The following is a 23,941-nucleotide window of genomic DNA, read 5'->3' as shown; positions in this document are numbered from 1 at the left end:
TGAAAAGGGGTCAGAAGTCAAATGGAGGTTTATTCTAAGTGACTATGAGGCATGCAAACACTCTCTCAAACATGCGTTACACCTTACGAACGATGGGGTCTTACACACACATGCAAAACACACACGCAAAGTCACCTGGGTTCAAGCACACGTACTTCGTCTGAGTCACGCATGCTCTCACGGACACGGGCACACACAACATACACTCATACGCACACACCATAAATCGTTAACACACACACACACACACACACACAGTCTCACAACATCACACTAGCTCAAGTGCTTTCTCTTTGGGGAAAGTGTTAATGGCAAAACAACCCAGTTCTCCCCTGTGTGAAAGGAAGCCTCCTGACGGATGTTTTTGGGAGAGAGGGTGTGTCTGTGTGTGCGTGTATGTGTGTATTTGTGTCTGTGTGACCTACAGCCGGACACCAAGTCCAGTACAGGTGTCCTTCCAGCTGCCAGAGGGGCCGACTTTCTCTCCCTCACGTACTGTCACTTTCTCTCCCTCACGTATTGTCACTTTCTCTCCCTCACGCACTGTCACTTTCACTCCCTCACGTACTGTCACTTTCTCTCCCTCACGCACTGTCACTTTCACTCCCTCACGTACTGTCACTTTCTTTCCCTCACGTACTGTCACTTTCTCTCCCTCACGTACTGTCACTTTAACTCCCTCACGTACTGTCTCCTCACGTACTGTCCCTTTCTCTCCCTCACGTATTGTCACTTTCTCTCCCTCACGCACTGTCACTTTCACTCCCTCACGTACTGTCACTTTCTCTCCCTCACGTACTGTCACTTTCTCTCCCTCACGTACTGTCACTTTCACTCCCTCACGTACTGTCTCCTCACGTACTGTCCCTTTCTATCCCTCACGTATTGTCACTTTCTCTCCCTCACGCACTGTCACTTTCACTCCCTCACGTACTGTCACTTTCTCTCCCTCACGCACGGTCACTTTCTCTCCCTCACATGCTCCAACTTCCTCTCCAAAACACATACTGTCACTTTCTCTCCCTCACGTACTGTCACTTTCTCTCCCTCACGTACTCTCACTTTCTCTCCCTCACGTACTGTCACTTTCTCTCCCTCACGTACTGTCACTTTCTCTCCCTCACATGCTCCAACTTCCTCTCCAAAACACATACTGTCACTTTCTCTCCCTCACATGCTCCAACTTCCTCTCCAAGACACTCTCACTTTCTCTCCCTCACATACTCTCTTTCTCACATACTCAAATTTTCTCTCGTACATTTATTTGTCTTTCCCACACGTACTCAGACACATATTTTTTTTTCACATACACTTTTTTTTCTCTCTCTCCTCTTCATCTCACGTTCTTTTTCTTTACACACACATTCCCTTGCTCTCTCTCTCTTTGTACCGGACACGCCAACAGCATGCGTAATCAGTCATGGCGATGCAGCCGACCCTTATGGGGGACTGTCTGTGTGAGCCAGGCAGCCATGGTGTGGAATTCATTAACACATGGAAGTAAGGGCACCACGCATGGGACTTATCAGCCTCACCAGACAGCTGGCCATGTCTGGGATGGCCATTATCACGTACAGGGCCTTCAGAAAGTATTCATGCCCTTTGACTTAATCCACATTTTGTTGTGTTACAGCCTGAATTCAGAATGGATTAAATATATGTTGTTGTTCTTTCTCTCACCCGTTTACACACGATATCCTGTAATGACAAAGTGAAAACATGTTTTTAGAAAGTTTTGCAAATGTATTGAGATGAAATACAGCAATATCTAATTTACATAAGGTATCACAACCCCTAAGTCATTACATGTTTCAAACACCTTTTTGGCAGCGATTACAGCTGTGGGTCTTTCTGGGTAAGTCTCGAAGAGCTTTGCACACCTGGATTGTACAATATTTGCACATTATTCTTTATAAAATTCTTCAAGCTCTGTCAAGTTGGCTGTTGATCATAGCTTGACAGCCATTTTCAAGTCTGGCCATAGATTTTCAAGCGGATTTAAGTCTAAACTGTAACTAGGCCACTCAGGAACATTCAATGTCGTCTTGGTAAGCAGCTCCAGTGTATATTTGGCCTTGTCTTTTAGGTTCTTGTCCTGCTGAAAGGTGAATTTGTCTCCCAGTGTCTGTTGGAAAAGCAGGCTGAGCCAGGTTTTCCTCTAGGATTTTGCCTGTTCTTAGCTCTGTTCCGTTTATTTTTATCCTACAAAAAAAACTCCCTAGTCCTTGCCCTTCACAAGCATATCCATAACATCCACAACTATGCTTGAAAATATGAAGAGTTGTAGTCAGTGATGTGTTGTATTTGCTCCAAGCAATAACGCTTTGTATTCAGGACATAAAGTTCATTTCTTCTTCTTTTTACCCATCTACAGTGCCTTGCGAAAGTATTCGGCCCCCTTGAACTTTGCGACCTTTTGCCACATTTCAGGCTTCAAACATAAAGATATAAAACTGTATTTTTTGTGAAGAATCAACAACAAGTGGGACACAGTCATGAAGTGGAACGACATTTATTGGATATTTCAAACTTTTTTAACAAATCAAAAACTGAAAAATTGGGCGTGCAAAATTATTCAGCCCCCTTAAGTTAATACTTTCTAGCACCACCTTTTGCTGCGATTACAGCTGTAAGTCGCTTGGGGTATGTCTCTATCAGTTTTGCACATCGAGAGACTGAAATTTTTTCCCATTCCTCCTTGCAAAACAGCTCGAGCTCAGTGAGGTTGGATGGAGAGCATTTGTGAACAGCAGTTTTCAGTTCTTTCCACAGATTCTCGATTGGATTCAGGTCTGGACTTTGACTTGGCCATTCTAACACCTGGATATGTTTATTTTTGAACCATTCCATTGTAGATTTTGCTTTATGTTTTGGATCATTGTCTTGTTGGAAGACAAATCTCCGTCCCAGTCTCAGGTCTTTTGCAGACTCCATCAGGTTTTCTTCCAGAATGGTCCTGTATTTTGCTCCATCCTTCTTCCCATCAATTTTAACCATCTTCCCTGTCCCTGCTGAAGAAAAGCAGGCCCAAACCATGATGCTGCCACCACCATGTTTGACAGTGGGGATGGTGTGTTCAGGGTGATGAGCTGTGTTGCTTTTACGCCAAACATAACGTTTTGCATTGTTGCCAAAAAGTTCAATTTTGGTTTCATCTGACCAGAGCACCTTCTTCCACATGTTTGGTGTGTCTCACAGGTGGCTTGTGGCAAACTTTAAACAACACTTTTTATGCATATCTTTAAGAAATGGCTTTCTTCTTGCCACTCATCCATAAAGGCCAGATTTGTGCAATATACGACTGATTGTTGTCCTATGGACAGAGTCTCCCACCTCAGCTGTAGATCTCTGCAGTTCATCCAGAGTGATCATGGGCCTCTTGGCTGCATCTCTGATCAGTCTTCTCCTTGTATGAGCTGAAAGTTTAGAGGGACGGCCAGGTCTTGGTAGATTTGCAGTGGTCTGATACTCCTTCCATTTCAATATTATCGCTTGCACAGTGCTCCTTGGGATGTTTAAAGCTTGGGAAATCTTTTTGTATCCAAATCCGGCTTTAAACTTCTTCACAACAGTATCTCGGACCTGCCTGGTGTGTTCCTTGTTCTTCATGATGCTCTCTGCGCTTTTAACGGACCTCTGAGACTATCACAGTGCAGGTGCATTTATACGGAGACTTGATTACACACAGGTGGATTGTATTTATCATCATTAGTCATTTAGGTCAACATTGGATCATTCAGAGATCCTCACTGAACTTCTGGAGAGAGTTTGCTGCACTGAAAGTAAAGGGGCTGAATAATTTTGCACGCCCAATTTTTCAGTTTTTGATTTGTTAAAAAAGTTTGAAATATCCAATAAATGTCGTTCCACTTCATGATTGTGTCCCACTTGTTGTTGATTATTCACAAAAAAATACAGTTTTGTATCTTTATGTTTGAAGCCTGAAATGTGGCAAAAGGTCGCAAAGTTCAAGGGGGCCGAATACTTTCGCAAGGCACTGTACCAATAGGTGCCCTTCCTGGTTGTTGTGGTTGAATCTGTGTTTGAAATGCACTGCTCTACTGAGGGACCTTACAGATTATTTCATGTTTGAGGTACAGAGATGAGGTAGTCATTCAAAAAAATCATGTTACTCACTATTATTGCACACAGAGTGAGTCCATGCAACGTGGTATGTGACTTCTCCTGAAGCTTTTTTTAGGCTTGCCATAACAAAAGAGTAGAATACTTGATTCTAAAAACAGAATTCCAATTTGACATTATGGGGTGTTGTGTGTAGGCCAGTGATACAACATCTCTGTTTTTAAATTCAGTCTGTAACACAACAAAATGTGGGAAAAGTCAAGGGGTGTGAATACTTTGTGATGGCCCACAAATATAAACACATAGACACACTGAAGCACATGCACAGATGCAGACACATAGACCTGGGCATGCAGACAGATGCAGACACATAGACTTGGACATGCAGACAGAGACAGACTCATTCACACACAGCGGGAACCAAGATTTACTGGGATTTACCACCCAAAACCACTCTCTTTTCCCAGGATGAAAAACTGCCAGAAACCCTTAAATTACAATAAATGATGTATATGAACAGCATGGTGTGAAATGGAACTGTTAAATTATATGCAATGTCTAAATCTGGCTTCTCTGCGGCCTCTGCGTGATGAATTATCAACGCTCAGGGTGGGGACAAGACAGCCGTCTCAGTATGGAATTCAGCATGTTCTCTCCCTGCTTTATCATGGTGTGAACAATGTGTGTACTTCCAGTCCAAATAGTACAGTATAATACAATACCGTACGGTAATACAGTTTACACTCAAATAGATTAGTCTACGAGTGCTAGTTTCGTTCATTTACCCAATAGAGCATATAACTAGCTACATCTATCTTATGTTCTATCTAATGTTTTGTTGTCATGTTTAATGTGCAGTAGGAGCCTATCATATACTGTATGTATTGGATAATGGCGCAATCATTTGGTCTTTTTTGGGCTTGCGCACGTTAAATGTCTTAAATGTAGGGCTCATAAAATGTATTTAATGTAGGCTCCAGTAGCACCAGGCTTACATTTTTTATCAAAGCTCTAATCAAATCCAGACTAGAGGTCGAATGGCCGATTAATTAGGGCCGATTTCAAGTTTTCATAACAATCGGAAATCGGTATTTTTGGGCGCCGATTTTGCCAATTTAAAAAATATTTTTTTTTTTTTGTACCTTTTATTTAACTAGGCAAGTCAGTTAAGAACAGTGGGTTAACTGCCTTGTTCAGGGGCAGAAAGACAGATTTTCACCTTGTCAGCTCGGGGGATCCAATCTTGCAACCTTACAGTTAACTAGTCCAACGCTCTAACCACCTGCCTGGCTCATTGCGAACTAATTTGCCAGAATTTTACGTAATTATGACATAACATTGAAAGTTGTGCAATGTAACAAGAATATTTAGATGCCACCCGTTAGATAAAATACCGAACGGTTCTGTATTTCACTGAAATAATAAACATTTTATTTTCGAAATTATAGTTTCCGGATTCGACCATATTAATGACCAAAGGCTTGTATTTCTGTGTGTTATTATGTTATAATTAAGTCTATGATTTGATAGAGCAGTCTGACTGAGCGGTGTAGGCAGCAGCAGGCTCGTAAGCATTCATTCAAACGGCGCTTTCGTGACAGCAGCTCTTCGCAAGCCTATCAGCCTAATGGCTGGTGTAACCGATGTGAAATGGCTAGCTAGTTAGCGGGGTGCGCGCTAACAGCGTTTCAAACGTCACTCGCTCTGAGACTTGGAGTAGTTGTTCCCCTTGCTCTGCAAGGGCTGCGGCTTTTGTGGAGCGATGGGTAACGCTGCTTCGAGGGTGGTTGTTGTCGATGTGTTCCTGGTTCGAGCCCATGTAGGGGCGAGGAGAGGGACGGAAGCTAAACTGTTACACTGGCAATACTAAAGTGCCTATAAGAACATCCAATAGTCAAGGTATATGAAATACAAATGGTATAGAGAGAATTAGTCCTATAATTCCTATAATAACTACAACCTAAAACCTCTTACCTTGGAATATTGAAGTCTCATGTTCTGAGCAAGGAACTCAAACGTTAGCTTTTTTACATGGCACATATTGCACTTTTACTTCTCTAACACTTTGTTTTTTCATTTTTTTAAACCAAATTGAACATGTTTATTTGAGGCTAAATGGATTTTTATTGATGTATTATATTAAGTTAAAATAAGTGTTCTTTCAGTATTGTTGTAATTGTCATTATTACAAATACATTTAAAAAAATTGTCCGATTAATCGTTATCGCCTTTTTTTGGTCCTCCAATAATCGGTATCGGTATCGGCGTTGAAAAATCATAATCGGTCAACCTCTAATCCAGACATAAGCCTATTTATACGCTTTATAATGCTTTGAATGACACTTCCGGTTTTGGCGGGAAATACTGGGTTACCCGGGAGAAAAATGATTTATTCTCAGGATGGAACATTTGTAAAATACTGGGAAAATATTCAACCCTAACTCAGACACATACCAGTACACAGACTCCCTGTCAGTGGAACATACAGGCACATATACTGAACAAAAATATAAACACAACATGTAAAGTGTTGGTCCCATGTTTCATGAGCTGAAATTAAAGCTTAATTCTCTCAAATTTGTTTATAACCCTGTTAGTAAGCATTTGTCCTTTGCCAATATAATCTATCTACTTGTCAGGTGTGGCATATCAAGAAGCTCATTAAACAGCATGATCATTACACAGGTGCACATTGTGCTGGGGACAATAAAAGGCCACTCTAAAATGTGCAGTTCTGTCACAATGCCACAGATGTCTCAAGTTTTGAGGAAGCGTGCAATTGGCATGCTAACTGCAGGAATGTCAGATAATTTAATGTTAATTTCTCTACCATAAGCCGCCTCCAACATTGTATTAGAGAATTTGCCAGTACATCCAACTGGCCTCACAACCGTAGACCATGTGTAACCACACCAGCCCAGGACCTCAACATCTGGCTTCTTTACCTGTGGGATCATCTGAGACCAGCCACACGGATAGCAGGAGTATTTATTCCTGTAATAAAGCCCTTTTGTGGGGAAATACTCATTCTGATTGGCTGGGCCTGACTCCCCAGTAGGTGGGCTTATGCACTCCCAATCCCACCCATGACTGCGCCTTTGACCAATCATGTGAAATCCATAGATTAGCGCTTAATACATTTATTTAAATTGAATGATTTTCTTATATGAACTTTAACTCAGTAGAAATCATTGAAATTGTTGCATGTTGCGTTTACATTTTTGTCCAGCGTATGTATACTGTATACACAGTGCATTTGTAAAGTATTCAAACCCCTTTACCTTTTCCACATTTTGTTACGTTACAGCCTTATTCTAAAATTGATAAAATAATTGTATTTCCTCATTAATCTACACACAATATCCCATAATGACAAAGCAAAAACAGGTTTTTAGACATTTTAGCAAATGTATTAAAAATAAAAACATATCTAATTTACATAAGTATTCAGACCTTTTGCTATGAGACTCGAAATGCATCCTGTTTCCATTTATCATCCTTGAGTTGTTTCTACAACTTGATTGGAGTCTACCTGTGGTAAATTCAATTGGTTGGACATCATTATATAAACAGGCACACACCTGTTTATATAATGTCCCACAGAAACTAAGCCATGAGGTCGAGAAGGGCCTTGGTCAGTGAGGTGACCAAGAACCCGATTGTCACGGTTTTCTGTATGTGAAGGAGAGTCGGACCAAAATGCGGCGTGTAGATTGCGATCCATGTTTATTAAACTGAAGCAAACACGAATCTAAATACAAACACTACAAAACAATAAACGTAACGAAAACCGAAACAGCCTATACTTGTGTAAACTAACACAGAACAAGGACATCAAGACACTAAGGACAATCACCCACAAAACCCAACACCAAACAGGCTACCTAAATATGGTTCCCAATCAGAGACAATGACGAACACCTGCCTCTGATTGAGAACCATATCAGGCCAAACATAGAACTAGACAAACTAGACATGTAACATAGAATGCCCACCCAGCTCACACCCTGACCAACCAAAACATAGAAACATACAAAGCAAACTATGGTCAGGGTGTGACACCGATGGTCACTCTGACAGAGCTCCAGAGTTCCTCTGTGAAGATGAAAACACCTTCCAGAAGGACAACCATCTCTGCAGCACTCCACCAATCTGGCCTTTATGGTAGAGTGGCCAGACAGAAGACGCTCCTCAGTAAAAAGGCACATGACAGCCCACTAGAAGTTTGTCAAAAGCACCTAAAGACTCTCAGACCTTGAGAAACAAGATTCTCTGTTCTGTTGAAACCAAGATTGAACTCTTTGGCCTGAACGCCAAGCATCACGTCTACAGGAAATCTTGCACCATCCCTACAGTGAAGCATGGTGGTGGCAGTATCATGCTGTGAGGATGTTTTTCAGCGGCAAGGACTGGGAGACTAGTCAGGATCAAGGGAAAGATGAACGGAACAAAGTACTGAGAGATCCTTGATGAAAACCTGCTCCTGAATGCTCAGGACCCCAGACTGGGGTGAAGGTTCACCTTCCAACAGGACAACGACCCTAAGCAAACAGCCAAGACAATGTCGGAGTGGCTTCGGGACAAGTCTCTGAATGTCTTTGAGTGGTCCAGCCAAAGCCCGGACTTGAACCCGATCTAACATCTCTGGAGAGACCTGAAAATAGCTGTGCAGTGACGCTCCCCATTCAATCTAACAGAGCTTGAGAGGATCTGCAGAGAATGGGAGGAACTGGGAAGAATGGGAGGAACTCTCCAAATATAGGTGTGCCAAGGTTGTAGCGTCATACCCAAGAAGACTCGAGGCTGTAATCTACAATGTAGAAAATAGTAAAAATAAAGAAAACCCTGGAGGTGTGTCCAAACTTTTGACTGGTTCTGTAAATACAGTTGAAGTCGGACGTTTACATACACTTAGGTTGGAGTCATTAAAACCCATTTTTCAACCACTCCACAAATGTATTGTTAACAAACTATAGTTTTGGCAAGTCGGTTAGGACATCTACTTTGAGCATGACACAAGTAATTTTTCTAGCAATTGTTATCAGATAGATTATTTCACTTATAATTCACTGTATCACAATTCCAGTGGGTCAGAAGTTTACATGCACTAAGTTGACCGTGCCTTTAAACAGCTTGGAAAATTCCAGAAAATTATGTCATGGCTTTAGAAGCTTCTGTTAGGCTACTTTTATAGCCTCGCTACTGTATATAGCCTGTCTTTTTACTGTTGTTTTATTTCTTTACTTACCTATTGTTCACCTAATACCTTTTTTGCACTATTGGTTAGGGCCTGTAAGTAAGCATTTCACTGTAAGGTCGACACCTGTTGTATTCGGCGCACGTGACAAATACACTTTGATTTGATTTGGAGCTGTATTTCAAGGCTTATCTTCTAACTCAGTACCTCTTTGCTTCACATCATGGGAAAATCTAAAAAAATCAGCCAAGACCTCAGAAAAACAATTGTAGACCTCCACAAGTCCGGTTCATCCTTGGGAGCCATTTCCAAATGCCTGAAGGTACCACTTTCATCTGTACAAACAATAGTACGCAAGTATAAACACCATGGGACCATGCAGCCGTCATACCGCTCAGGATGGAGATGCGTTCTGTCTCCTAGAGATGAACGTACTTTGGTGCGAAAAGTGCAAATAAAATAAAAACAACTGCAAAGGACCTTGTGAAGATGCTGGAGGAAACAGGTACAAAAGTATCTATATCCACAGTAAAACGAGTCCTATATTGACATAACCTGAAAGGCTGCTCAGCAAGGAAGAAGCCCCTGCTCCAAAACGGTCATAAAAAAGCCAAACTACGGTTTGCAACTGCATATGGAGACAAATATTGTACTTTTTGGAGAAATGTCCCCTGGTCTGATGAAACACAAATAGAACTGTTTGGCCATAATGACCATCGTTATGTTTGAAGGAAAAAGGGGGAGGTTTGCAAGCCGAAGAACACCATCCCAACCGTGAAGCACGGGGGTGGCAGCATCATGTTGTGGAGGTGCTTTGCTTCAGGAGGGACTGGTGCACTTCACAAACTAGATGGCATCTTGAGGAGGGAAAGTATGTGGATATATTGAAGCAACATCTCAAGACATCAGTCAGGAAGTTAAAGCTCGGTCGCAAATGGGTCAAATCAAATGTATTTATATAGCCCTTCGTACATCAGCTGATATCTCAAAGTGCTGTACAGAAACCCAGCCTAAAACCCCAAACAGCAAGCAATGCAGGTGTAGAAGCACGGTGGCTAGGAAAAACTCCCTAGAAAGGCCAAAACCTAGGAAGAAACCTAGAGAGGAACCAGGCTATGTGGGTCTTCCAAATAGACAATAACCCCAAGCATACTTCCAAAGTTGTGGCAAAATAGCTTAAGGACAACAACATCAAGGTATTGGAGTGGCCATCACAAAGCCCTGACCTCAATCCTATAGAACATTTGTGGGCAGAACTGAAAAGCATGTGCGAGCAAGTAGGCCTACAAACCTGACTCAGTTACAGCAGCTCTGTCAGGAAGAATAGGCCAAAATTCACCCAACTTGTTGTGGGAAGCTTGTGAAAGGCTACCCGAAACATTTGACCCAAGTTAAACAATTTAAAGGCAATGCTACCTAGTACTAATTGAGTGTATGTAAACTTCTGACACATTGGGAATGTGATGAAAGAAATAAAAGCTGAAATAAATCATTATCTCTACTATTATTCTGACATTTCATGTTCTTAAAATTAAGTCCTAACTGACCTATGACAGGGAATTTTTACTCAATGTCTGGAATTATGGAAAACTGAGTTTAAATGTATTTGGCTAAGGTGTATGTGAACTTCCGACTTTAACTGTATATATGTGCACATGCATACTATCAAATGCAGACCCCCCCATACAAACATCTCTCAAATGCCAACACTCATACTCACACTCAAACACACTCACATGAATGACCACACACAGGCCTACTGTATATTATACTAATACCGCACACATCCGCAGTGGCCGTGTCACTAAGGGCTTATGCATCCGGTGTTGTGTTCATTTTGGATCTCTGTTTCTCCCTCCCTCACTCACGTGGGTGATGTCCATGTACACTGATCCCCCCCCCCCCCCCCCCTAGTTCCTGAGGGTCATTCCTGCCTTTTAGCTCACACAACCCTCCTGAAGGAATGAGGGAGTAAGAGGTATGGAGAGAAAGAGGTAGGAAGAGAAAGACAGAGAGGGGAAGAGAGAGGGGGGGGGGGGGGGGGGGGAATGAGAGAGAGAGCGAGAGAGATGGGGACAGGGAGAGAGCTGGAAAGCGTGCTGATGAAATCTGCTGTCGTCAGCAGGTTCCAGTTAAAAGAAATGGGATTAGGCCTCCTCTGGGAGAGAGGCTTCAGGAATGCAGATGACAGGTTGCAGGGAGAGAGGGAGAGAAAAGAGAGCGATGGGAACGAAACGAGAGAGGGTGAGAAAGAGGAAGAAATACAAGGACCTCACACACTTTCATGCTTACACTCACCGTCATTCCTCTCTTCTGTCTCTCTGTCTCCACCTCTCTGTCTCTAAAAGGCTTGCATCGATCATTGTCCCACATGCATAAAGTGTATCGAAATCCCTTTCTGTTTCCTATCTCTCAAAACCTGTTCATTATGCTGACTTGAATTTGAAATTCAATGATTAACCTGTGATATGTCTCGTCTCTCTTGTGTTGCAGACTGGTATGCAGTTAACATATGATCCTGCTGCTATGCAGAATGGGTAAGAGTCAATCTATTTAAAGAATCTTTAAGAGATGTAGTGGTGATAGGTCTCAGGTGTTTGTCCGTGCGTGCCTGCATGCTTTCATGCCTGGTTGCCTGCGTGTGTTCCTGTCCCTTTGTCTGTGACTCTGATTGTGTGTGTATGCGTGCCTTCCGTGTCGGTGTACTAAGGGGTGCCATGGAAATGAATGGCCTAACAAAGTGTTCTATTTTTCGCTGTGTGCTGTAACAGGAAGGGGAGGAGAGCCTTGAGTTCCGTCCTATCTCAATGTGGCCTCAGTCTGTGACAGGAAGCTTCTCCCTCACTCCCTGCTTCCTGAAGCACTTATCTCAATGACCCTGGAATAAGACTGGGTGAATGAATAGCATCTCATTAGATAGAGCACTGGCCATTTTAGAACCGTAACGGTACGCTGTAATTATGAGGCCCGACATCAACGTTTAAGTTAGAGGAAACATGGAGAATAGCACAGTGACCATTTAGTAGATATGCAAGAGTGGTGTGTAGATAGAGAATATAATGTATGATTGCAGTATGTTGAGATTACTTCAAGACTTCAAGACTAGTCAGTGACAATAGTTCTATGTCAGTGGTCACCAACCTTGTCTGAGTCGAGATCACTTTCCCGAGTCATAATGCAAGCCGAGATCTACCGCTCAGTTTTTTTTGTGACATGACTTGAATAACATAAGTCTATGCCACATTAACCAATTAAAAACAGTTCTGAAGCAATAAGGTTTGTGCAGTAGGCTATAGGCCCAATACATTATCACTGCATATTGCCCTGCCAATGTTGGTATATGATCACACTGGTAATAGATCATTTGTTGTGTTACTTGTGAGGCACAGCTGAGTGAGCACAATCATTTGCTTATTTTTTCTTACTGGACTGGTGGCCTGCATCTGATGGTCAGTCTGAGGGAAGGAGGGATCAGCGGTGAGGCTGCCTCTCACCCGACTCACCCTCCCTCTGCTCTCCCTCCCTCCGCTGAGAAATGGGGACACAGTCTTCCAGCTGATGGCGAAACTCAAGTCACACTGTGTTATTTCTGCCTCATGCACCAATTAATGTTGTTACACCTATGACCAGAGAAAGTGAAAATACTCCTTGATATCAAAAAAGACACAAGCCGCTAATAATAACCAAAAGTATGTGAACACCCGCTCGTCGAACATCACATTCCAAAATCATGGTTCATTAATATGTAGTTGGTCCCCCTTTTCTGCTATAACAGCCACATCTGTGAAGGCTTTCCACTAGATGTTGGAACATTGCTGTTGGGACATGCTTCCATTCAGCCACGAGCGTTAGTGAGGTCGGGCACTGATGTTAAGCGATTGGGCCTGGCTCGCAGTCGGCGTTCCAATTCATCCCAAAGGTGTTTGATGGGGTTGAGGTTAGGGCTCTGTGCATGCCAGTCAAGTTCTTCCACAAGGATTTTGACAAAACATTTCTGTATGGACCTTGCTTTGCGCATAAGGGCATTGTCATGCTGAAACAGGAAAGGACCTTCCCCAAACTGTTGCCCAAAAAGTTGGATGCACACAATCGTCTAGAATGTCATTGTATGCTGTAGCGTTAAGATTTCCCTTCACCGAAACTAAGGGGCCTAGCCCGAACCATGAAAAACAACCCCAGAGCATTATTCCTCCTCCACCACTATTATATATACCATTATTCCTCCTCCACTTTACAGTTGGCACTATGCATTGGGGCAGGTAGCGTTCTCTTGTCATCCGCCAAACCCAGATTCGTCTGTCAGACTGCCAGACGGTGAAGCGTGATTCATCACTCCAGAGACCGCTTTTCCACTGCTCCAGAGTCCAATGGCGGCAAGCTCGGCCATGGAAACCCATTTCATGAAGCTCCAGACAAACAGTTATTGTGCTGACGTTGCTTCCAGAGGCAGTTTGGAACTTGGTAGTGGGAGTTGCAACCGAGGACAGATTATTTTTTTACGCGCTACATGCTTCAGCACTCGGCAGTCCCGTTCTGTGAGCTTTTGTGGCCTACCACTTTGCAGAGCAGTTGTTGCTCCTAGACCTTTCCACTTCACAATAGCAGCACTTACAGTTGACCGGGGAAGCCCTAGCAGGGCAGAAATTTGACGAACTGACTTGTTGGATAGGTGGAATCCTATGACGGTGCCACCTATATAATGTTTGTCTATGGAGATTGAATGGCGGTGTGCTCAATTTTATACACCTGTCAGCAAAGGGTGTGGCTGAAGCACAGGAAAAGTGTTTGTCTGCACTGGGCCTTTTAAAGCCTGTATTTCCTTGGCATTTTCAGACAAATGTTAACAGCTGGAGAAACAACACACCAACATTGTTTCGTGAGGTCATGTTTTTTTATTCCACCTCTAGTTCAAGTCATTGTCAGTCATTTTAATCCAAGATTTCGACGCATAAAATTAATTCAGGAATAGTGTTGAAGATAGCAGTACAGATACTGTAAGTAAGGCTTTTCAATTTTATAATTACAGTACCAGTCAAAAGTTTGGACACAGCTACTCATTCCAGGGTTTTTCTTTATTATTTTTTTTTTTTCTACATTGTAAAATAATAATGAAGACATCAAAATTCTGAAATAATACATATGGAATCATGTAGTAACCAAAAAAGTATTCAACAAATCACAATATATATTATATTTGAGATTCTTCAAATTAGCCACCCTTTGCCTTGAAAGCTTTGCATACTAATGGCATTCTCTCAACCAGCTTCATGAGGCAGTCACCTGGAATGCATTTCAATTAACAGGTGTGCCTTGTTAAAAGTTAATTTGTGGAATTTCTTTCCTTCTTAATGTGTTTGAGCCAATCAGTTGTGTTGGGACATGGTAGGGGTGGTTTACAGAAGTTGGCCCTATTTGGTCAAATAAAAATTATGGCAAGAACAGCTCAAATAAGCAAAGAGAAGCAATAGTCCATCATTACTTTAAGACATGAAGGTCAATCCGGAACATTTCAAGAACTTTGAAAGTTTCTTCAAGTGCAGTCGCAAAAATCATCAAGCGCTATGATAAAACTGGCTCTCATGAGGACCGCCACAGGAAAGGAAGGTCCCAGAGTTACCTCTGCTGCAGAGGATAAGTTCATTAGAGTTAATTGCACCTCATATTGCAGCCCAAATAAATGCTTCACGGAGTTCAAGTAACAGACACTTCTCAACATCAACTGTTCAGATAGGATTGTGTGAATTAGGTGAATAGTTGAATTGCCGCAAAGAAACCACTACTAAAGTACACCATTAAGAAGAAGAGACTTGTTTGGGCCAAAAAAACATGAGCAATGGACATTAGACCGGTGGAAATCTGTCCTTTTTTGGTTCCAACTGCTGTGTCTTTGTGAGACGCAGAATAGGTGAACGTATGATCTCCATATGTGCAGTTCCCGTGAAGCATGGAGGAGGAGGTGTGATGATGTGGGGGTGCTTTGATGGTGACACTGTCTGTGATTTATTTAGAATTCAAGGCGCACTTATCCAGCATGGCTACCACAGCATTCTGCAGCGATACGCCATCCCTACTGGTTTGCGCTTAGTGGGACTATCATTTGTTTTTCAACCCAACAATGACCCAAATCACACCTCCAGGCTGTGTAAGAGCTATTTGACCAAGAAGGAGAGTGATGGTGCTGCATCAGATGACCTGGCCTCCACAATCACCCGACCTCAACCTAATTGAGATGGTTTGGGATTAGTTGGACTGCAGAGTGAAGGAAAAGCAGCCAACCAGTGCTTAGCATATGTGGGAATTCCTTCAAGTCTGTTGGAAAAGCATTCCTCATGAAGCTGGTTGAGAGAATGCAAAGAGTGGGCAAAGCTGTCATCAAGGCAAAGGGTGGCTACTTTGAAGAATCTAAAATATATATATTTGTTTGTAATACTTTTTTGGTTATTAACTGATTCCATATGTGTTTTTTCATAGTTTTGATGTCTTCACTATTATTCTACAATGTGAAGAATAGTAAAACTAAAGAAAAACCCTTGAATGAGTAGGTGTGTCCAAACTTTTGACTGGTACTGTATATGTAGCCTTTGTACAAAGCCCAAACATGATAGTTGAATCATAATATATAATTGTAATATATGCCATTTAGCAAACACCTTTATCCAAAGTGACTTACATTTTACATAAGGGTACTTGGTCCCATGAATCAAACCCCATATTCTGGCGTTGCAAGCACCACACTCTACCAACAGAGGAGTGGTATAACATTGCACTTAACCAGCGAGGGGATAAAAATGACACCCAGGGATGTTAAAGTAGCCCGCCAGCTCTTTCCCCAAGAGCCAAACTCAACACTTTGGAATAGCCTTCTTTAAATGCATTGAGTTTTCCCAAACACTGTGGATTGAAGTCAGCCATCAGTCTAAGCCAGCCAACATGGTATAGCCTTATTGCTCGGGGAGAAAACACAGACACACATTTTTTATGCGACGACAAAGCTCCATTTTTGACCTGATAAAACCAGACTTTTCAATCGAGAAGCCATAAGACACTTCGTGAAACTTTTATGCGCCCCCACGAAACACAATATATTGCGTGGTGTTTGATTTGAGCAGGCAAAAGGATGAAACAAGACAATGAAGAGCTATACCCACATGTAGGAAGCTCTGTCTGTACGGCCCTCAAAGGCTGACCATAGACGACTATGTGGGTGTGTTTATTGGTGTGCATGGATCAATGGACATAAAAGGCATTTTAGTAGAGAGAGTGTTATCTGTTGTATGGGTTCATTCCAGTCCTTATGTGGAGATGGACTGGCTCGAGGAATATGTGTGGAAAAGAGTTCATATGGTTCAATTAGAGGTTAGTACATAAAAAGCCTAAGGCGGAAACACACAAAAATGTCCTCACATATTGGTGTCTATAAATGAATGTTAATTCCAAATCAACTTTTGGAAACAGTAGTTCCCTAACCTATCATTTTAATTAAACCTTAATAGGCACTTAATAACCATGATCATCCCGATATTTCAATGCAAACAGTTGTAATGCATGGAGATCTATAGTGTCATCCAGTACCCAGGGTCTGACCTCCCTTTCACCTGCTCTGTTTCCTCTCTCCTCCTCAGGTTCTACACCTCGCCTTACAGTATCGCCACCAACCGCATGATCGCACAGACGTCCATCACGCCCTTCATCGCTGCTTCCCCCGTCTCCACATATCAGGTGAGTGGTGTACTGGAGTGTACCCAGAGGGAGATAACCGTGGGGCGGCTGGGGACTGGCTGGGAGATGGGCAAGCTGTGGGGCTGGAAAACAGCAAGAGGCTCTCGGAGATTCGTAACTTTGAAGCTTTCCTCATTGGTTTGCCAACAACGCTGGGATGAAAACACAACAGACGGAAAGTCTCGACCGAAAAATGAGCAGGAAATACACTGAGGGGGGGGACAAGAGAAAAGCAACGCCCGTTAGGAATTAGAGTGTTGGGAAAAAACAAACAGTTTCTCCCTCGCTGTCCTGACCCTGTTGTGCTTTTCAAGCTTTTTCAAGCTGTCATACCTTTCATAGTAATTTTACATCCCTTTTTCATGCTAACTGAATTCCACACTTTGCATCCCAGTTGATCCCTGGAACCATGTGAAACAGAGCGTTTCCATTTCTAAACACGCACAATTTCAAGCACCTCCAGATGTTTGACTGCAACAAGCAGAAGGGAAGAGACACTGTTCAGTTCACCTCCACTTTCCCCCGAGAGCTCTCGCTGTTTATCATTGAGGCTGATTAGAATGCAGAAAGAGGGAGAGCGACAGGGAGAGAGAGAGATGGAACGAGAGAGTGAGAGAGATGGAATGAGAGAGTGAGAGAGCAAGAAAGCGAGAGCACTGGAGAGAGAGCGATAGGGAGAGAGAGAGAGAGAGATAAAGACGGAGAAGGAAAGAGAGAGGGAAGGGGGTTGGTTGGTGAAGGTTGGCTTGTCCGCCTTTCAGAAATGTCTGATTAAAACTCAGGTCCAGTGCTGGGGTGAGAAGTGGGCTGGAGCGCTGCGCTAATCCGCGTTCCGAAGGCTTCCCAAATTGATTTATCAAAAACAATGGCCTGGCTTTTGAGGAATATTAATCCTCACAGTTTCAATATTGGCCACGACCACTTCCTGATAATATTGCCCTTCAGCCAGGCAGCTACAGGCAAGGTGAGTCCTCCATCTTCTGCTCAAGTACAAAGAGTAGAGCAGGCAGGAAGCAAAGCATACGGTATGAGACAAAGGAATCACTTGTGGCCAAAATTATATTATTTCAGTTCTTTGTGGTAGAAAATATGAAGCCTTTTGCACTTTTTTTATTGGCTACTATTACATATAATCTGCTCAGATGCAGATCATTTATTGTTTATTGAATTGTGTATTTTACAATTGTATTTATTTACTGGAAATAACAAACAAACTAAAACGATGGCTAATTCGCCAAATGCCCATTGTAAACAGTTTTTCTTTGGACTGTCTGTCTTTGGACTGTGTACGCTGGGAAAACATCCGGATTACTTTGTCACATGACAGTGGACAATCCATCCACTTCCTGGTCTAGCCATGCGGTCTGCCAGAGGTAGACAGACATCCTCAGACTAGACCACTGGACAACATAGTCAGTCACACAATGTACCTGCTTCTTATTAAGTCATCACTGCTGCTACTAATGCATCCATAATAATAATTAGTTAAAAAATGTTTTTACAAAAATCAATCTCAAGTCAAAGCATTTAAAAGCACACGCAGGTTTAATCTTGTTGATGTCACGTGGAAATATTCTAAAGATGGACGATTAGGGAACAAAGCTTTGTCTCATCTCTCTTTTTTTCTTCCTGTTGTCTCGAGAACAAACATTGTGAGGAGGAAACAAACAATCATGGCTCTGTGCTATACAATAAAAACCCCTCACTTGTTTAGGCAAGCCCCAAATCATGGGCTTTAACGAGCTCAGAGGATTGGCGTTCTTATGGAAGATTAGCATCTGTTTGTCTTTGTTGAGTCCAATCATTTCCCCAAGGATCAATGGGCAGACGTGTGTGTGTGTGTGTGTGTGTGTGTGTGTGTGTGTGTGTGTGTGTGTGTGTGTGTGTGTGTGTGTGTGTGTGTGTGTGTGTGTGTGTGTGTGTGTGTGTGTGTGTGTGTGTGTGTGTGTGTGTGTGTGTGTGTGTGTGTGTGTGCGTGCGTGTGCGCGTGTGTGTCACTAGCTGTCTAATACTCCTCACCAGCAAATCTAAATGGTCCATTTCTTCAACTGTGGCTTCTCTCACGGGCGACAGCAGGAATTCTGTTGAACTGAATGGCCCACTCAGTCCAATAGAGCAGTAGGTCTTTTTCTGTTTCAGGGTTAGTTTGTGGGTTCTTGTCCCTCGATATTCGGATTGCCACTGTCGACTCAAGCTGGGTTGAGCCATCTTGTCCTGTGGCGTGACACGCTGTGCCTAATTCTGCAAATTCAAGGCCTGTGTGTTTTCAACTGGCCCGAGGCTCGTTAGCTTCGTCTTACCTCAACACGCCCACACTTCCCAGGCACGGAAGTAACAGTGGGAAAGGACAGGGCACAAGCATGCAGAGAAATAGCGTGACAATAGAAAACAAGTTATTGCACACTGTTGATTGTAAGGGAAAAGAGGTGGCATGGGTAACCTTAAGTCAATAATGACGTTTCATTTGATGTCTCCCTCATAGGTCCAGAGTACGTCATGGATGCCTCATCAACAATACGTTATGCAACCTACAGTAAGTGCAATTCCATTCTCTCTGTCATGTGATTTACTGTGTGTGCTCTAGCAGTCCCACGTGGACCTTTGACCTTTTGGGTTAGAGGTCGACAGATGCCTGATGTCTACTTTCACTTGCGGTAAATTCACAGTGCCATTCGGTTAACTCACCAGAAGAGTTACGAGCGCTTTGGACAGAATGTTATGACTCTTTCAGAATGTTGCAACCCCCAAGGCACTTTCTATGTGTTTAGAGCTAATATCAGGCAGCATTGGAATTGGTAAAGTAGATGCTCCATCTTCAAACTCCTCCTGTGGCAAGTCCACTTTCAGACCACCACCGGAACTCACCCACAGACTCGAGCACCGAACCGAATTGTATCGCTGATAGCTAAATGATTCCTCCGCTACTGTCTTGAATCACCGGAAACGATGTATGAGAAAGTTGGTCGTTCCATCGTGATAACCACTTGGATGTTCATTCGCTCTTTCTTAGGTGTTCAGACATGTGTTTCTGGTTGGGAACACACAAGAGTTTATGGGTCTTGGTGGACTGTAGTGTGACTCAGCAGAATTTAACTAGCAAAGCAGAACACCAGCTAGCCTGCTCAATCTATCTCTGCTCAATCTTTCTCTGCAACACACCAGGCCACCAGCACTCAATTCTGCAATAGTACTGCAATACTAATTATATCAGTCAGCGTTTCATGTTATATTAATCCTACATTACTAATAGGTCCCATGTGGCTCTGGTGTTGCAATGCCAGGGTTGTGGGTTTCGATTCCCACGAGGGGCCAGTACAAAGATGTATGTACTCACTACTGTAAGTCGCTCTGGTTAAGAGCATCTGCTAAATTCCGAAAAAATGCTATAATAATAATATATGCCATTTAGCAGACCCTTTTATCCAACGTGACTTACAGTCATGTGTGCATACATTTTACATGTGGGTGGTCCTGGGAATCAAGCCAACTATTCTGCCATTGCAAATGCCATGTTCTACCAACTGAGCTACACAGGACCGGCGTTTCATGTCATATTAACCCGTAAATGTTTATCATCCACAAGTTCAGCAGATCTCAAACTCAACCATTCTAGCTAGAATACAACCTCAATTATACCTAACTACTAGTGTATATAGTTGTTTTTGTTTCATTCATTTGGTTTCATGCATTTTTCACACAGAGTAGCTAATAATAACATTATAATAGCACATACTTTATTGCAACCGACTGATTCCCACTTAGGACAACTTAGTCTCTTGTTTAGGCAAGAGGCAATTAGTTGGTTTCGTGCATTAGAGCAGCCTGTATGAGTTGTTCATGAGAGCTGATGCTTTCAGAGCTCCTAATGGTTCTGCTGCTGTTGCATCCAATCTCCCATCCTGGCCCTGAGCTTTACTGCAGTATGTAGCTTTTTATACGGGTGTCATTGTGATGTGTTAGGCTATTGCCATGTTATCAATATTGCACTAATGTGAGGGACTGAAAATGCAGCCTTGTGTTTTGCAGAGAGTATATCAGGTTTCGGGTATGACCCAGATGCAGACAATGTCGGGGAAATAAAAGTTTATTTCTAATACAGGGGCAGGCAAACGGCAGGTTAAAGGCAGGCAGGGGTCAGTAATCCAGAGCGGGTAGGGTGCATAGGGTCCAGAACGGCAGGCAGGGTCAGGGCAGGCAGAAGAGTCAAAACCAAGAAGGACTAGGAAACAGGAGCAAGAAACAGACAGGAGCAGGGGAACAAATGCTGGTAGGTTTCATAAACAAAACAAACTGGCAACAGACAAACAGAGAACACAGGTATAAATACACAGGGGATAATGGGGAAGATGGGCGACACCTGGAGGCGGGTGGAGACAAGCACAAAGACAGGTGAAACGGATCAGGGTGTGACAGACTAGGGATATTCAAGTCAAATCAAATTTTAAAGGTCACTAGGGTGCCGAATACAACAGGTGTAGTAGACCTTACAGTGAAATGCTCACTTACAAGCTCTTAAAAAACAATGCAGTTTTAGGAAAATTCCTAAAAAAGTAAGAGATAAGAATACAAATAATTAAAGAGCAGCAGTAAATAACAATAGCGGGGCTATATACAGGGGGTATCGGTACAGAGTCAATGTGTCAATGTGCGGGGGGCACCGGTGTTGATGTAATTATGTAGTTGCCATACCAGGCAGTGATGCAACCCGTCAGGATGCTCTCGATGGTGCAGCTGTAAAACCTTTTGAGGATCTGAGAACCCATGCCAAATCTTTTCAGTCTCTTGAGAGGGAATAGGTTTTGTCGTGCCCTCTTCACGGCTGTCTTGGTGTGCTTGGACCATGTTAATTTGTTGGTGATGTGGACGCCAAGGACCATGAAGCTCTAAACCTACTCCACTACAGCCCTTTCGATGAGAATGGGGGCGTGCTCGGTCCTCCTTTTCCTGTAGTCCACATCATCTCCATCATCTTAATCATGTTGAGTGAGAGGTTGTCTGACCTCCTCCCTATAGGCTGTCTCATTGTTGTCGGTGATCAGGGCTACCACTGTTGTGTCATCAGCAAACTTAATGATGGTGTTGGAGTTGTGCCTGGCCATGCAGTCATGAGTGAACAGGGAGTACAGGAGGGGACTGAGCACACACCCCTGAGGGGCCCCTGTGTGGGGGATCAGTGTGGCGGATGTGTTGTTACCTACCCTTACCACTTGGGGGTGGCGCGTCGGGAAGTCCAGGATCCAGTTGCAGAGGGAGGTGTTTAGTCCCAGGGTCCTTAGCTTAGTGATGAGCTTTGAGGGCCCTACGGTGTTGAACACTGAGCTGTAGTCAATGAATAGTATTTTCACATAGATGTACCTTTTGTCCAGGTGGGACAGAGCAGTGTGGAGTGCAATAGTGATTGCATCATCTGTGGATCTGTTGGTGCGGTATGCAAATTGGTGGGGGTCTAGGGTTTCTGGAATAATGGTGTTGATGTGAGCCATGACCAGCATTTCAAAGCATTTCATGGCTACAGATGTGAGTGCTACGGGTCAGTAGTCATTTAGGCAGGTTACCTTAGTGTTCTTTGGCACAGGGGCAATGGTGGTCTGCTTGAAACATGTAGGTATTACAGACTCAGACAGGGAGAGTTTGAAAATGTCAGTGAAGACACTTTCTAGTTGGTCAGCACATGCTCAGCGGCCTTGTGAATGTTGACCTGTTTAAAGGTCTTACTCACATTGGCTGCAGAGAGCATGATCACACAGTCGTCCGGAACAGCTGATGCTCTCATGCATGTTTCAGTGCTACTTAGAATAAGTTATTTAGCTCGTCTGGTAGGCTCGTGTCACTGGGCAGCTCTCGGCTGTACTTCCCTTTGTAGTATGTAATAGTTTGCAAGCCCTGCCACATCCCAACGAGCGTTGGAGCCGGTGTAGTACGATTCGATCTTAGTCCTGTATTGACGCTTTATCCTGTTTGACGGTTCATCGGAGGGCATAGCAGGATTTCTTATACGCTTCCAGGTTAGAGTCCCGCTCCTTGAAAGCGGCAGCTCTACCCTTTAGCTCAGTGCGAATGTTGCCTGTAATCCATAGCTTCTGGTTGTGGTATGTACGTACAGTCACTATGGGGACGACGTCCTCAATGCACTTATTGATAAAGCCAGTGACTGATGTGGTGTACTCCTCAATGCCATCGGAAGAATCCCGGAACATATTCCAGTATGTGCTAGTAAAACAGTCCTGTAGTTTAGCATCTGCTTCATCTGAACACTTCTTTATAGACCGAGTCACTGGTGCTTCCTGCTTTAATTTGTGTTTGTTAGTAGGAATCAGTCGGATAGAGTTATGGAGTTATGGTCAGATTTGCCAAATGGAGGGCGAGGGAGAGCTTTGTACGCGTCTGTGTGTGAAGTAAAGGTGGTCTAGAATTTTTTTCCCCTCTGGTTGCACATTTAACATGCTGATAGAAATGAGGTAAACTGATTTAAGTTTCCCTGCATTAAAGTCCCCGGCCACTAGGAGCACTGCCTCTGGATGAGCGTTTTCCTGTTTGCTTATGGCGGAATACAGCTCATTGAGTGCGGTTTTAGTACCAGCCTCGATCTGTGGTGGTATGTAGACGGCTACGAAAAATACAGATGATAAACTCTCTAGGTAGATAGTGTGGTCTACAGCTTATCATGAGATACTCTAACTCAGGCGAGCAAAATCCTGTGACTTCCTTAGATATTGTGCACCAGCTATTGTTTACAAATGTGCCTTACCAGATGATGCTGTTCTGTCCTGCCGTTAGTGTATAACCCGCCAGCTGTATGTTCTTAATGTCGTCATTCAGCCACAACTCGGTGAAACACAAGATTATTACCGTTTTTAATGTCCCGTTGGTCCCATATATGTGCTTTCAGTTCTTCCCATTTATTTCCCAGCGATTGAACGTTAGCTAGCAGAACGGGAGGCA

The 23,941-nt window shown here is 43.2% G+C and overlaps 1 protein-coding gene across 3 annotated transcripts in view; it reads left to right on the top strand.

The window, feature by feature from the left end:
- The window catches only part of LOC139391584 (RNA-binding motif, single-stranded-interacting protein 3-like), a 345,137-nt gene that overhangs the window by 299,759 nt on the left and 21,437 nt on the right, over positions 1-23,941 (top strand). For all 3 annotated transcript variants that reach the window (XM_071138960.1, XM_071138959.1, XM_071138961.1), the window contains 3 exons: positions 11,774-11,817; positions 16,903-16,999; positions 19,482-19,532. In XM_071138960.1, the coding sequence (XP_070995061.1) occupies positions 11,774-11,817; positions 16,903-16,999; positions 19,482-19,532 (192 nt within the window). The remainder of the gene's footprint in view (positions 1-11,773; positions 11,818-16,902; positions 17,000-19,481; positions 19,533-23,941) is intronic.

The sequence above is a fragment of the Oncorhynchus clarkii genome, chromosome 32, assembly GCF_045791955.1.
Source record: "Oncorhynchus clarkii lewisi isolate Uvic-CL-2024 chromosome 32, UVic_Ocla_1.0, whole genome shotgun sequence".
Classification (NCBI taxonomy): Eukaryota; Metazoa; Chordata; class Actinopteri; order Salmoniformes; family Salmonidae; genus Oncorhynchus; species Oncorhynchus clarkii.
Note: the sequence above shows the minus strand (reverse complement) of the source record. Positions and strands in the feature narration are given on the sequence as shown.